Raw genomic sequence first — 15,182 nt, forward strand, 5'->3', positions numbered from 1 at the left:
ACAAAATCTTGAGGCAGGATGGATTTTAACACGAAATAATCCTGACAGTAACAGATTGTCAGAAGTGGTTGCTAGTCTTAATGCAAGCTGTCTGAAGTTTCTTTGAACGTTTAAAAGTGGGAACAAAAAAAAAAAAAAAAAGCACCTCCAGATATGTGGGGGTAGTTTTCAATTCCAGATCTACTATAAGACACAAATCTGAACTGGAATATTTTCATTCTTGGTTTAGCTCAGGGATCTTTCCTCAGATCTTTAAAAGTTGGACGTGAGGCCTTGACTGCCAACCACTGTACTAAGGACACAAGTCCTGTGCATGGAGGATCTGTATGTAGACAAAGACAGAATTACTGGTGCGCCATATTGATTGTATGATTGATTTTTTTTTTCAGCATCCTCCAAACAGCACAACATCCCACCAGCAACTTCAACTGCTGCACTGAAAGGAGAATGCTCCAAATAACATGCAATCAGCAAAGAAACTCGAGATACATGTAGGGAAATTACACATTTATTTTAAAGCATTTTGTCTGTTACCTTTGCTTTAACCAACCCCCCCCCCATACCAAGTTCTACATACCAGCACTATCTCATCCATACTGCAAGCAGTCTCCTTGAATTTCACATCCATCAGAGTGTGATAATACTTTTCTCTGTTAAACTGGACAAGGAGTCACGTGTACTTTTGAGGGCAATAACTCAAAAGGAACGAGTTTATAGTCTAGTTACAGCAGAATTATCATTCCAGGCACTGACCTGATGTACAGTATTAGCTTGCAAGGAGCCTTGCATATTTACAACTGTACATGTGTGCAGTGTGTATGAACTGTAGTGCTCTAGCTAGTAAAGTAGTATTAGTAATACTTGTATTAAAACAGCTTACGGTACTCACATTGTGCATAGTAACTTTGATACACATGACAAGAATGTAGCCTACTATTACAAATGGCTAGATATGAATCTTTAAAAAAAATATATAGGCCCTATACACTATGTGACGTTTAAAATGAAAATGGCTACAATTTTTAATTTCAGTTTCATAAATCTACTGCTGCCAAGCAGGATATTCCTGTTTGACACATAGGTTGTAAAGTCAATTAACCTACACTGTATCTGTACTACACTGTATGGAAGTCAGATGTATGCAAAAAGCATGTATAATGTATCACTGTGCATCAAATGGCATCCTGGTCATCAGCCGAACGGTCTGCAAAATCAGTGAAGAAAAACTGACCTAATTCGCAGGCTTCTGCAAGTTTCAGACGTAGAGAAATTTGACCCCTCCTTTCCCATCCCTTTCAACCACTGCTCTGCACACCGAGGCGTGCATACTCAGTACCTGGCAGTCAGTAGTGAAAGCTTGCACAGAATATCTCACTTCAAATGTCAGCCATTTCCTTTTTTGATTGTGTAGGTACTGTATGGATGGATGAGGCATTATTTCATCTAGACTATGGCAGAAAGACTAAACCATGCTTTCATACGTTGTAATTACTACTGCTAATCCACTGCTCACCAACGAGTAATTAATGTGAAATATACAATAACAAAATCAACAATAAAGAATAGAATGCTGCAGAGAATTATATAATGTTGGAGACAACCTTGGGTCTAAATGTAACAGCTTTACCATTCAAACTTTCAGACTTCTATACCACATGAATATAAGACTGAGTTGCAGGGCTTGATTTCTTTGATTCATTTTCTGATGCACCCTCTCATATCTGTACATGTGCAGCACAGCTCGACACTGACTTCTTTGTCTGGTGGCCCCTTCAGGCCACTAAAATCTTTGAATTCGAAACTTTAGTGGCTCAAAATAAAAGCAAGAGTAAGAATCCATTTTGAATCTTATTTGCCCGATCAGGCTACCAAAAGATAAATATGGTGGCCTGACAAAACTTTGTACTGGCCCAGGACCACCAGGTCAACACTATAAATGTCAAGCCCTGGATACAATGTAGTTTAAATTACAGTTGTACCTCACAGACAGTGTCAGTCTACCATAATTTGCCACACCTTCTACAAGTGTACCAATATCTAACGGATGTCAACATACATCTTGCTCCTGAAATATTTCAGATTTCAACTTCTCTGATTAAAGAATACTGGCGAAACAAACAGTTTTTTATTGGAAGGTTAAATAAGTTCAGGGGATTTAAAGAAGAAAATAATTGCTTTGATATAAAGCAACAGTGATATTAAAACAATGACTGACTCTCTGTCTTTATTTTGATAATAGAATTTTCAGGAAAACATCAAAGCAAACAGGTTTCAAATATCACTGACTACGCATTATAAACTGATAAGTTGCATTTGATTGGTATTGCAATGTACATGTGTACACGAGAATTCAAAGACTACATTGTACCCTCTGTCTTCTGTCACAAACTTGCAATTTAATTTTAAAGGGGTCATATAGTTTTGGTTGAGTCCTTATTTCAGGTTTCTCACATTTTTGGTGAGATAATGAAAAACCTCTTATGAAACATGAAAGAGCATGTAATTCCATGAGGAATTCAATGTTTATTTGATGAAAATTGGTTTTGAAATGGCTGAGATATCCAAAACAGAGCGATTGTAATAAGTGTGGGACCCACACTTTATTACGATTGCTTTGTTTTACTTTGTTTTTGGATGCTTTAGTCATTCCAAACCCGATTTTCATCAAATAAACTTTGAATGCCTCTTAAAATGGTATGCTCTGTACTATTTCATAAGTGTTTTCTTGGTATCTCGCAAAAAGTTTAAGGCCCATTTCTCATCTCCACCAATACTGTACTATCCCTTTAAGTTAATGTACAATGACCTATCAAAGTGCAACAAAGCCCGGGCCTATTTCCAAATATTACAATTTAAGGATGATGACATTCAGCATTGTTGATGATGTTGTGTTTAACTTTTGTCCGTCAAACCTCCCAGGATTGCATCAAGTATTGACTATCACATTCAAGAGAATGAGATGATCAAATGTCCCGAGATACAAAGAATCACGAGTATTGCTACTAGGCAGAGACAAAATCTTGTTTGACAAACTGAAATGCAGCTACAGGAATGGAGCAGTCACCACTCTCATCATTGTACAAACAAGGGGGAACCACAGGTTGTACACTAATAAATGCAGTACTTATAAACTCGTTAGCATCAATAGCAAGACTACAATACTGTAGTTGTATTATCTCAAGACTAACACAGAGATTTCTCATTTGAATATCAATCAGAAATTAATGAGTCTTTGAAGCCTTTCACATTTCTCGGTAGGACACATTTACACAATGTATAGGTCACAATGTTGAAAAATTGAATGTCATACCAAAGGTGTGACACAAAGGCTGATACACAACACTTTGAATCTTATGATACTTTACTGCACGTTTCCTTTGTCTTTGTTTAAAAAAGGCATACAATGTATCTCACATGCAATAGTCTACTGTATACACAACTTTTTAATGAAAACTCTCATTATGCACAGTACAATATGCATTGTGCCTTGTATCCCATTAACAGTGCTTTTACAGCATTTCCTTGTTCTCATGTTTCAGCCTTTCGAACTCTAAACTTTCGCTCTTTAGCTCTCCCAATCCACTCTCTCCCTCTCCATATCTCGCTCTTTTTCCCTTTCTCACTTTCTACTGTCTTGATCCCTCCCAATTGTTTAATCTTATTGTTTCTCCCTTTTCTCATGCTCTCTCCTTCCTTTTCATTCTATAATATCTCAATCTACATCTCTACTTTTATCACCCTACCTGCTTCTTTTTTTTCATTCTCATATCTAAGCCTCAGCATGATTTTAATTACAAAGCAAAATATTAATATGCAAAATGATTTCAAGAATCAAATGTTAAATCATATATACTGTATTCTGGTTGATTGGTAACCAGCATTTCAGGTGCTCCTCATTAAGACTGACAAAAGTTCGATCAGTACACAAATAAGAAAATGAAATCTTTGGTTTCTGTTACTAGTATGCAGTTCAAGTTGGAATGTTGCTATGATTTCACTCATTGACTGATATGATCCAGTATTAAGAGTTGTAAAGAATGGCAAATGATTAGTTACATTATTAGTATGATACCACTGAATTCTCAAATAAACAGAGTGACATCAAACCAACAGAATTGTAGATGTTTAATTACAATCAGACATTAAAATTGGCTGCAACTAAATTACAATATTGTAGATGAGATTACAATGTCATCAGCAATTGAGTCTCCTGTAATGACAGGTCTGCAAACACATCTTGACATATGTGTTCTTTTTGTATTAAGACAATAAAAAATTAAAACTTGCATCCTTTCCATCATATCAATGTACAGTTGAAGTAACCCAAGTTACATGTATGTAACTATACTCTTTCCATTATAATACACCAAATTATATCAAACCATTGGAAAAGTTGTAAGGTAACTAAAACGCATCATCAACGTTTTCTGATTCTGCTTTTATCTTCTACAACTGATGAATGTTGAACAAAGTAAGACCAGTAAGACAAGACTGTAGCTATTCCCTGTCAGTTCATAAAAGTGAAAAAACACACACACTACAATTACTCTATAGTAGTTCTGTGAAAGATGAATAGTTTTGCATGTTTAATGTACAGATATTTTTGCAAATGAGGAGGTCACTAACATTTTTGTGAGATGTTCTTTTTGAAATTTAACACTGAGGCAATTATATCTGTAAGTGTATTGTATGCATATTTTATTCTACAGGATATTTTCATGTGTTGTTAAATTCACGAACATAGCAGTTTTTACAGTAAGTTATGAGGAGGAAAAGATGGTAAGGCATCCCGTTAAAGCATCAGAATTTTTCACAAACTATCATGCTAAAAACATTACGCTGCAATTTGAATTTTAATCACTACTATCAGTGCTTTTTATGATGCATACATTTGTGATTGTGGGTACACATACATTAAAGAGTTCTGTGAAAGACAATTTTGAGCTCAATCATATACTAGTAGTGAATGAAAAATAAGCTTGCTCCTTGAAGTAGTCAAATTCATGATTACTTTTCTCATGAAAGAAAAGACAAATAATGGGTCGTTCTTTCCCACAGTATTACAACACAAAGGCATTTATTAATTTGCACAAAGAGCACATCTATGAAAAATGCACGGCTTGGAAGCACAACTGCATTAATCCCATTCATTCAGCGCCTCTCTGTCGCTCTAATGCATGCATGACCTGCAATATAAATCAATCAGCTTAAGAGACCATACTACTTACTATGATGAGAGAGCCGAACGTCAGCTGCAGTACATACACATGCACCCGGCCAGCGGAAAACAATATCCAATCAATAAAACCGAGTCAAAGAATTAGGCAGATTTTGCCCGACAGTTGGCGTTCCTCTACAACTGCAGCAATAAAATGGCAGCACACACGTTGCCATGCAAAGGAAAATAAGGCTTGCATAGCCACGTCAAGCCTCTCCGCGGCACAGAGTAAACACCTGCATCCCTGCTATCCCAAGGCACCGCTCTCCACACTTGGATAAAGCTGGGGAGCGTCTCAAGTGACTAACGTGATCACTGATGAGTGGGACTGAAAAGGGGGCTGGTCATTGAATGTGAGAGTGGGAATCATTGCGGAGGTCAAAGTCCACAGGTTTTGTTTTGTTGGTCTGCCCGAATGAATCCACATGCCACTCTCACACACACATGCAAACACACACACACACAAAGACTGAATTATACACACACCGTACCAGCGCACAAACAATGCTATCCAACTTTGCTTGATTCTTCTCACACACACACAGACACACACCAGTGCAAACACAATACCATCCTCCCCACATCACACACACTGATGATGCATAAGAAGGCGCCACGCGCCAACTGCCATCAACTACTCATGCATGAATAATTCCCCCTTTTCATCCTTGCACAAGAGTGATAGTGACAGAAACACCCCCACGGGGCAAGTACAAATTGGAAGATTCCCCTAGTCCTGCTAATGAGCAATGGCAGAGAAGGGGAGCTTCACCACTGGCTGAGTCAAGGGACTGTCATTTGGATTGATCCAATTAATGTTGTAGGGGTGCCCATTAACATGATTAATGTGTGCTCTGAGGATGAGAGTTAAATGGTGATTGACAGTAAGCCAGTTGATGGGCATACAACAGACATACAACCCTGCCAAGAGCTCACCATGCATAACATGATGATCTCAACATATCACACAGTTACGTCTCCAATCCTTGCTGCAGATCTCAAGGGTCTGTGGTTTGTAAAAACCATCTATGGCTCTCTGTACCAAATGTTGTTTAGGGAATCAGGAGTACATAAGATTGCAAGAAACTTCAATCTTCTATAATCTTTATATCAACAAAGTGGGTACAATATAATCCATGAGTAAATGCAGTTTCTTCTTTTACTTTTATTTTTTGGCCAAATACCAACTCAATCAAATTCCTAGAAATTATTTGTACTTAATTATATGTGCTGATCAATAAGATTCAGACCACACATGATTTGGGACATTCAACCAATAAACACTGGTGATAACCTAGTAACCATGACTTAGAGGGGGGAAAGGGTTTTTGGTTGCTAAACACTCAATCAAAAACATGATTCTCATAACACTTTTTGTATCTAACCTTCTAGAGAATAGGATGCCTACTGTAAAAGTGGACATTTTCACAAGAGTAATTTTTCACTCTTGGTTGGGTAAGATGAATTTTGTTTGTTTTTAATTCCGCAGAATCAGGACATCAATCACAGGAACAAATGGCATGCAAAAAAATTTTGTGCTTTTATTTTTGCACTAGCTTCTGTTTGTGCAAAATGCTCGAAAATTTCAACACCGCCAAAGTGTCCACTTTTACAGTAACATGGGGAGCGATGTCATCACTGTCTTATTTGTGTGGTTGCAAATTACATGATATCTCACTATTCAGTTATAAAAACACACAAACTTTAGATTTTTTTTTTTTTTTTTTTAAAGTCTGATTTTGATGAAACTTCTAGTTGTCTCTATTCTCTGTCGTTAACGGGCCATTAACGATCGCCCCGTCACTGTACAGGCATGCTAACTTGGAAACACTGAACTGCACATTACTTGAATATGAGACCATTCTGAAGCAAATAATTTTCACACAACAATAGCTTTATAATGTACTCTTAAATGAATCCCACAAGGATTGAAACAATCATCCCCCAGCATTCCCACTGATTCCCACTGATCAGTTACTAGCCATCCCCTTTAAAAATGCACTTGAAAATGTGATTACATTTAATACCTGTCACTACAAGTTTGCTATAGTTGTCTGAATTTGTGACTGAAAATGAAATTGACCGGCTATTTTCAGGGAATACTGGTACAATATTAATTGATCTCACTAATCAGATTGCTCTTGTCTTCGGCAATTGCAATGTGTTCTCTTTAAGGCAATAAATGTTGTATCCCCCCTCAAAGCCAGTCCACATTATATTATTATTACTATCATACCACAGAATGTACTTGTAATTTCACAGCTAGAGGAAACTTGCACACTAACATCCTTGAATACTGAGAAAGACAAAACTGAAAGTACAGCAGTGGGATGAAGTAAAGAGGTTTCATTAACACACTGACTGCAGGACAAGGTGTGCAATGTATCAAATATATTTACATGCAGAAAGCACAACCTATAGATAGAGAAGAGGGGTCAATTGGTACACAGGTCAGGTACAGTAAAGCACATGGTAAATTCACAGCAGAACAATACACTATTAAGGTTTGTGTTAATTTGCTTTTTGTTCTATTCTTTTTTGTGTTGTTGCTTTTTTGGTCTGGCTTGTAGGACATGACAGTAAGTATCAAAGATCAGAAATCTCCTCATCCAACCAGCCAGTTTACACCTTGTAGCAATGGTCTGCAATGACCTCTGAATCACATGTACACTTTTTACAGGGAAAAAAATGGATTAAACTTCTAATTAAATAGGTCGGAAAGTGTGAAAATTTACATGTAAGCCAGGTATGAACAGTTTTTGTTAATTCAGTCAAAAAGAATACAAGTCACCAGCATACTCCAATATATTGCACCAACTTCATACAAGAATATCTACACGTATAACAATGTTTACATAAAGACTCTGACAGTTTTCCAAACTACATGTACAACTTGTACGTCAGTTTCACAAGTCAATTTCAAGAGAAGGTCTGCAATGGCCTTTATCTGCACATGCTCAGATTGCAAACGGGTTCATTTCTTCCATTTGTTCCTTCTCCTCTTCATGTACATTTTCTCAGTTTTCCTTTACTCTTTTCCCTTTTCATAATCTTATATTTCTTTTCTTCCTTTGTTACTTGTCACTTTCTCCCACTACACTTCTTCCATCTCTTCCTCTTCCTTCTCCTTTCATTTCACTATCTACTTCGCATTTCAGTTTTCTTCTCTTTTCCTGGTTCATTCATTTGTTTATTTTTTTATTTTTTTACAAACCCACTGCTACTGTAAGATGATGTACACAACTGAGCATGTCGTACAGACAAGTCTAAAGAACCGTGTGATTTTTTTTTTAAGTCTTAATCTTAGGCTAGGAATGATGGTAACACAAAAGTATCATGCACTTCTTATATCATGCATTGGTACATACTTGTAAATAACAGAGGCTTGTTTTACATTCTGGACCCAACAAAATCATAGTATTCTGTTCAAACTCATTTGTCCTCAATAATGTACAAATCCATATATTTGGTGTTGCAACATTTTGTCTCACACATTCATTCAGGAACAGAGATGTACAGTGTACGAGCCATGAAGCAGTGCGCAGAAATTCTACCCATACGTATAGAGTACACAGGCCTGTGCAGCCATCCCACACTCAAAAATGAAATGTAGTAATCTGTATTGTGACATGGGATTTTATATGATTTAAAGTGGTTCCCTTGTTCCAATGGAAGAAGTTTCTGGTTGTTAATCAAATACATGTACTTCACACGAGGAATGAATTCAGGGACATTTAGGATAGGGTTTTAATCCACAACCTTGTGGTCACAAGGCTTTTTTTTTCCCCAAAGGAGCCTGGAAACATGTTTCACAAACTGCCAACACAGCTCACGCAAAACAAATGAATGAAAGTTTCGGATCTTACCAGTCTTTGAAGCAACCTCCTTCCTTTCCTCCTCTAGTCTTGCTTTCCAGACTTCTTCCAGTTCACTCATGGCCTCTTGGTTGGCCAACGTCAGGGTCTGGCGCAGTTCGCTCAAAGCCTGGGCCTGTTCCAGGGCCAGCTCGGCTCTTATGGCGTCGGTCTGGCCTGCGTAGAGCTGTTCAAGGGTGGACTTGACAGAGTCTAGCTCCTGCTGAGCTCTAGCCTGTTTCACAAAGATGGATGGGCATAGGAATTTTGTTCACTGTGTTTGGTTGGTCAATTCTAATTTTGAATCTACTGTTTCAAGAACCCTGAGTCAGCTTTTTACTCCTGTAAAGAGCTGCCTCACTTAAACAGAAACTTTCTTACAATGAGTATGAATAAATCAACTTCCTTTGTATTAGATTGCTTTCTTTTCAGTTATCTTAAATATCTCAAAAATTGAGTAGTTTATCTAGTTTTATTCACAGCATTAATGTAGTCAGACTTTATACCAGGGGAGGGATACACTCTCTCTGGAGCAAAAGCTACTTGTCATGGAATCAATGGCATACCAATGGACATGGGACAAGATCTTTCTAAATTCTTGATAAACTACAACTATTATTTACGTCGATGTAGGGCAATTTGTCAATCAGTTGCAATGAAAACATCTCAACGGAAGAATTTCACGAATTTGAATAACAAAGCAGTACCCGCTGCATGCTATAAGGATTAGAACCAACACTTTCTGACGGGCGAAAGCTCGGTGGTCTAGTGGAGATGATGCCTGTCCGGTGATCAGGAGGTCGTAGGTTCGAATCCTGCTCGAGTATGTACGCCCATGATTCTTTTATCATGGCTACTACTAAAACACTGATCAATTTAGTGCTTATTTACGTCGATGTAGGGCAATTTGTCAATCAGTTGCAATGAAAACATCTCAATGGAAGAATTTCATGAATTTGAAAAACTACAACTACTTCACAGCTTCTCTTCAGCTGATGAAGGAACTGGTAGATAATGATGAAGAAACAGGCGGGAAAGACGGTGAAAGGGATCCATGGGGAAAATGACAAAGTGTTTAGGGGAGTAGATGACGAAAGACAGGTGGCGTACAAAGGTACAGGATTGATAGAGAAGGTGAAGAAGGGATGGGTGGGGCAGATGATTTAAGGATGAGTATGGTGACTGTGGTAGAAAGGTATTAGTAAAGCAGAATATGAAGGGAAGGGTCAGGTCATTGTGAAAGGCACTGGTAGGGCAGAAGATGAAGAGGTAGATGTGGAAGGGATTGGTAGAGCAAATGATGAAGGGAAAGTAGGGATTAGAGGAGGGGTAAAGATGGGAATAGGATGCCCATGAGGGCAAATAATGATGTTATGGGTGAACAAAATGATAAGGAAAAGGGAGGGGGTGGACAATGTCCGGTCTTCTGGGGGGGATTACAGTGCTGTACCAACTGCACGGTTTTGACATGCTCATAAACCTACTGAACATAGCACTTATCTGTATGACGTACTGAAGGTAGTAAGATGATTTTGGATCCAGTTGTTTGCCTGTGAATGTATTACATGCACTGCATATATTTGCACTCAGCTGTAATATATTTCTCTCTGGTACTGCCAACAGTGTCTCTGTTTCCGTGTCTCTGTTTCCGATCAGTTCAATCACAGACAGACAGTGATTGCTTGTAGCAATGTCCTATCCAACGGATAACCTTGTGCCCTATTAAACCACTGCTTCAAAATGTCATGCTAATCAGAGTCTCAAAGAGACAGTAGTGTGGGAATGCCATGGCGTGGGAAGGCTGGCCCTGGTCAGATATATTTGAGAATCCCCGTAACAAATTGTTTCCATCTTTATCACTGATCTCTATGGAAGTAAGTACAGTGCCAAAGAATCTCAATTGAAGTAGACTGTTAGTGTTACATATGAGTGTATGTTTCAATGCACATATGCACTTTAACCAGTGCCATACATGGTTAATATTGAATGTATATTGGACCCCTTGGGCAGCGAATGAATGGGCCCACATATGAATAACCATGCTTCTGGATCTGTAAGTGGACAAAACACTGTGCCTTTGGTGCATGCATGACTGAACTGGGAGAGAAGAGTGGTTGTGGTGATGATGGTGGTGGTAGTGGTAGTGGTAGTGTAGGTCGTTATGGGGAGAAGGCGGGAGACACACCCACGCCCACTCATCTCACCTGGCACTGCTGGCGTATGGCTTCCTTCTCCGTCTGATGGGCCTCCTCCAGCTTGGCCTTCATCTCGGCAAAGATCTCCTGCTGCCTGACGTCCAGTTGGCCCTTCAGGGCTTCCATCTCCCACTCGTGCTGGTCCTTCAGCTCCTAATGAGGGAGTTTTCGAAGGAAGGACCGACAGTCAACAAACCATGGATGCAGACAGCTTCATTACCGGTTCTGTGCGTATTAGCTTCAAGTATGTGGCATCCTCTAACAATACATCTCATACATCACTGAGATTCAAACAGATATTCTCTAGATGTTGTTTAACCCACTCACCATTTCTTATTTTCTTATAATTTTCTTTTTGCACAACAGATGCTGTTTAACCCACTCACTATTTTTTTTAAAGTCATAACTACAGGCTTCATACATTAGCAATTTAGTCCAATGCCCTACCTATTATGCAAAAAGAAAATTATAAGAAAATAAGACACAGAAACAAACACATACAACTTTAAAATAGTATGATAAGCTGTACTGCAATATCATGAGTCTTACAATAGTACTGCTATATTATATGACTTATAATATGTGTCGTGTAAGAGTCAAAGATGGTTTCCTTTTAATACCTGATGAGTCCCAGATTTCCTCATTTGTAGATTTCCTCACTTGTATCAACAGATTAGAACTGTGCTAATTCAATCCTGGTTAGGTGGAGATTATCATGAAATCTTCACTTGTAACATCTACAAGACCATTTGTGACCGTGCATCGCAAAACCAACAAACATATTGATTTTATGCGAGGACTCAAAAAAGGTGAAACCGGTCCACCAAGTCAATCTTGTGTTTTTCATACAATCTGAAAGAGGTATTCTTCTTCTACATTATTCTTAAGTTTGGGGTCATGAAATATATGGTAAAGTGTGATTTCAGCATTTTTTTTTTCTTTTTGTAAACCGTTTTTTGTAGAGTAGTGAGATCAGGTAGGGGGCCCTTCATTTCTGGAAAATCCTTTGCGTACCCTTCACTTTCAACTCTAATAACTTTTGAAAGGAAAGGGCTACTGCATTGAAAGTTGGCATTAATTATGGACAGAAGGCTAATTATGATGTACAAAATACACAATAATCTTACTCCTCTTTCAGCACAGGACTATATTATGAAACAGGCTACTCAGTTGACGAGAGCCTCGCAACCACACTCCTATCAGTACCATATTCAAGAATTGAATCGCATAGCCATTCGTTCTTCCCAAGAACTGTAAGGAACTGGAATTCCCTGTCGTCAGAAATTGTTTCAGCGCCATCTGTGGGTTCATTTCGAAACCGTCTCACAGTTGATCACAGTGGCTAGTTATTTTCGTCAAATTTTCTATGTGCTTGTCAATATCTGTAAATAAATTGTATCATGATGTAAATAGCACCAGTCTGCAAGAATCTTCAGTCTATTGAAGGAGGCAGACTTAATCAGAAGAAGAAGAAGAAGAAGAAGAAGAAGAAGAAGAAGAAGAAGAAGAAGAAGAAGAGGAAGAAGAAGAAGAAGAAGAAGAAGAAGAAGAAGAAGAAGAAGAAGAAGAAGAATGTGTTAATAGAGCATCTTTAATTTCAGCTGAATCTGATAATCTCTTCATTGTCATTGCTATGGTGATTTACATCCTGTGTTTTGTCCCGTTCATAGCACAGCCAGCTCAGTTTGGTAAAGATTAAACACTTGAATAAACCCTGTACTACAAAGCCTCTTTTCTCAGTTCACACTTTTTTAGAGTGCATTCTTTCTTTCCAATATTTCAATCGGTTAGCAGAGTCCATATGAATAGAGTTATACATCATTTTAAAGCTTAGAGTCTACTCTTTAAGAATCTGCCTTTAACTAAAAATCCATGTCTGGCGACTTTTTGTTGGTTTTGTGCTGCAGGGTCACATTTAAAATAGCAAATCCAAAATAAGTAATTTTCTTTTTCATATTATCTCTTGAATTACACAGTCGCATAAATCCTTATCATCAGTGGATAATAAGGTAATCTCATCCATGACATCTAATCTACAGGTGGTTTATTCTATGTATGGGAATTTCTGTTCCTGTATCAGGTCCACACTAGGCCCATTCAATCCCAGTCGCCTATTTGGTCCATCGGAATGTAGACTCACCTTCAGAGTCTGCTGGTGGTCAATCTGCTCCTGGTCAAGCATCCTCTCGTGGGCAGACTTGACCACACTGATCTGTTTCTTCCTCTCTTCCTCCAGCTCTTCCTTGGCCGCCCCCAGCCTCGCTTCCCACTCCGCCCGCAACTCCTCCAGCTACGATTAGATGGATACACACAACAACAGCATCAAAATGGCGCTCAGTTGAGAAGCAGAAAGACGCTACACAGTGTAGAGATGTCTTGATCCTGTGGTTTGCACGTAGCACATCAATGAAAGTGTTCAGGGTTCACTCAAGACCCCCCCCCCCCCCCTCCTCCCCAATCGAAACTCGGTATTATTCAAGGTAAACACGCAATGTATGCTCATTCCCTCCCTTTGAAAACACCCCCTGCCCCATCTCTGGGCTGCCAAAATTTGTAATTCCTGATCACTGGCTTTTCGCAAGCTTTTCCTGCCTGGAAGAACCCCTAAATCTGGAACACTGCTCAAGGCACTCCTTATCTCAGGTAAGCTCTTATTCCCATCCCTTATCTCAAGACAAGACATCTCCAACCAGACCTTTACATTGTAGGTAAGCCATCATTAAAATTAACTTAGGAGAGATTTCTTAACAAAAACTAAAATCTCATGACATGAATGTTTGATCAATTTTTTCTATGATTTAATCTATTCCTAAATTGGCAACACAAGCAGCAAAATTCCTGAATGACTCGACAGCTTAAAGGGATGGTACAGTATTGGTGGAGATGAGAATTGGGCTTTTAACATTTGGCAAGATACCAAAAAAAACACTTATAATATAGTACAGAACATACCATTTTAAGAGGAATTCAAAGTTTATTTGATGAAAATCGGGTTTGGAATGACTGAAACATCCAAAAACAAAGTAAAACAAAGCAATTGTAATTAAGTGTGGGTCCTACACTTTAGTAGAATCACTCTTTTTTGGATATCTCAACCATTTATAAACCAATTTTCATCATATAAACGTTGAATTCTTCATAGAATTACATGCTCTTTCATATTTCATAAAAGGTATCTCATTATCTCACCAAAAAATGTCAGAAACCTGAAATTAGGTCTCAACCAAAACTGTACGATCCCTTTAACTGAAAAAAAAAAATAGGGAAAATGAAAGTAGTGAATTGACAGACAGAGCAAGACATATTCTCACTTAAAATGGTGAGGCATAAAGACTAGAAAACAATACTTATGAATTATTGTTGGAATGTGTTAATCAACATGTAGATAAATCATCTACACACTATTTTCATACCAGGGCATTGCTGATGCAGCATATCGGGTTCTAATAGTTGAAGAATATAGAAAATGAAAACATGGGGTCATTCTTCCAGAAAACCATCCCTCTGAACTTAAGTTACCAGCCAGGATAGTCACAATTCAAGACTGACTTTAAGATATTTTTTGGTTTCATTAGCACATAAATTATATCTCCATTAGTTCTGACATTTATGTATCATCAAAACCAAAACTGTCCCTAACTACTGTATATGCCATATATTTCGCGAGTCTAAATTTTTGCGAATCGGGAATTCCCAACGATTTCGCGGGTGGTTAAATTCGCGATCGTGGAGTCTGTTCTGAACGGAGAAGTGTACACGCGTACGTCACATTCACATTGGGATCAGAGTCAACATTTTCGTGTGTCTTTAATTTCGCGAATACCACCCGACTTGCGAAGTTCGCGAAAATAAAAACCTCGCGAAATATTCGGCGTATACAGTAGTTGTATATACGTTTTCATTTCTCATCTCATG

The 15,182-nt window shown here is 38.3% G+C and overlaps 1 protein-coding gene across 1 annotated transcript in view; it reads right to left on the reverse strand.

Moving 5' to 3' along the window:
* The window catches only part of LOC140243502 (uncharacterized), a 154,484-nt gene that overhangs the window by 100,726 nt on the left and 38,576 nt on the right, over positions 1-15,182 (reverse strand). The window contains exons 9-11 of the mRNA XM_072323172.1: positions 13,408-13,557; positions 11,277-11,420; positions 9,085-9,307 (exon numbers count right to left, since the gene is read on the reverse strand). Of these exons, the coding sequence (XP_072179273.1) occupies positions 9,085-9,307; positions 11,277-11,420; positions 13,408-13,557 (517 nt within the window). The remainder of the gene's footprint in view (positions 1-9,084; positions 9,308-11,276; positions 11,421-13,407; positions 13,558-15,182) is intronic.

The sequence above is a fragment of the Diadema setosum genome, chromosome 20, assembly GCF_964275005.1.
Source record: "Diadema setosum chromosome 20, eeDiaSeto1, whole genome shotgun sequence".
Lineage (NCBI taxonomy): Eukaryota > Metazoa > Echinodermata > Echinoidea > Diadematoida > Diadematidae > Diadema > Diadema setosum.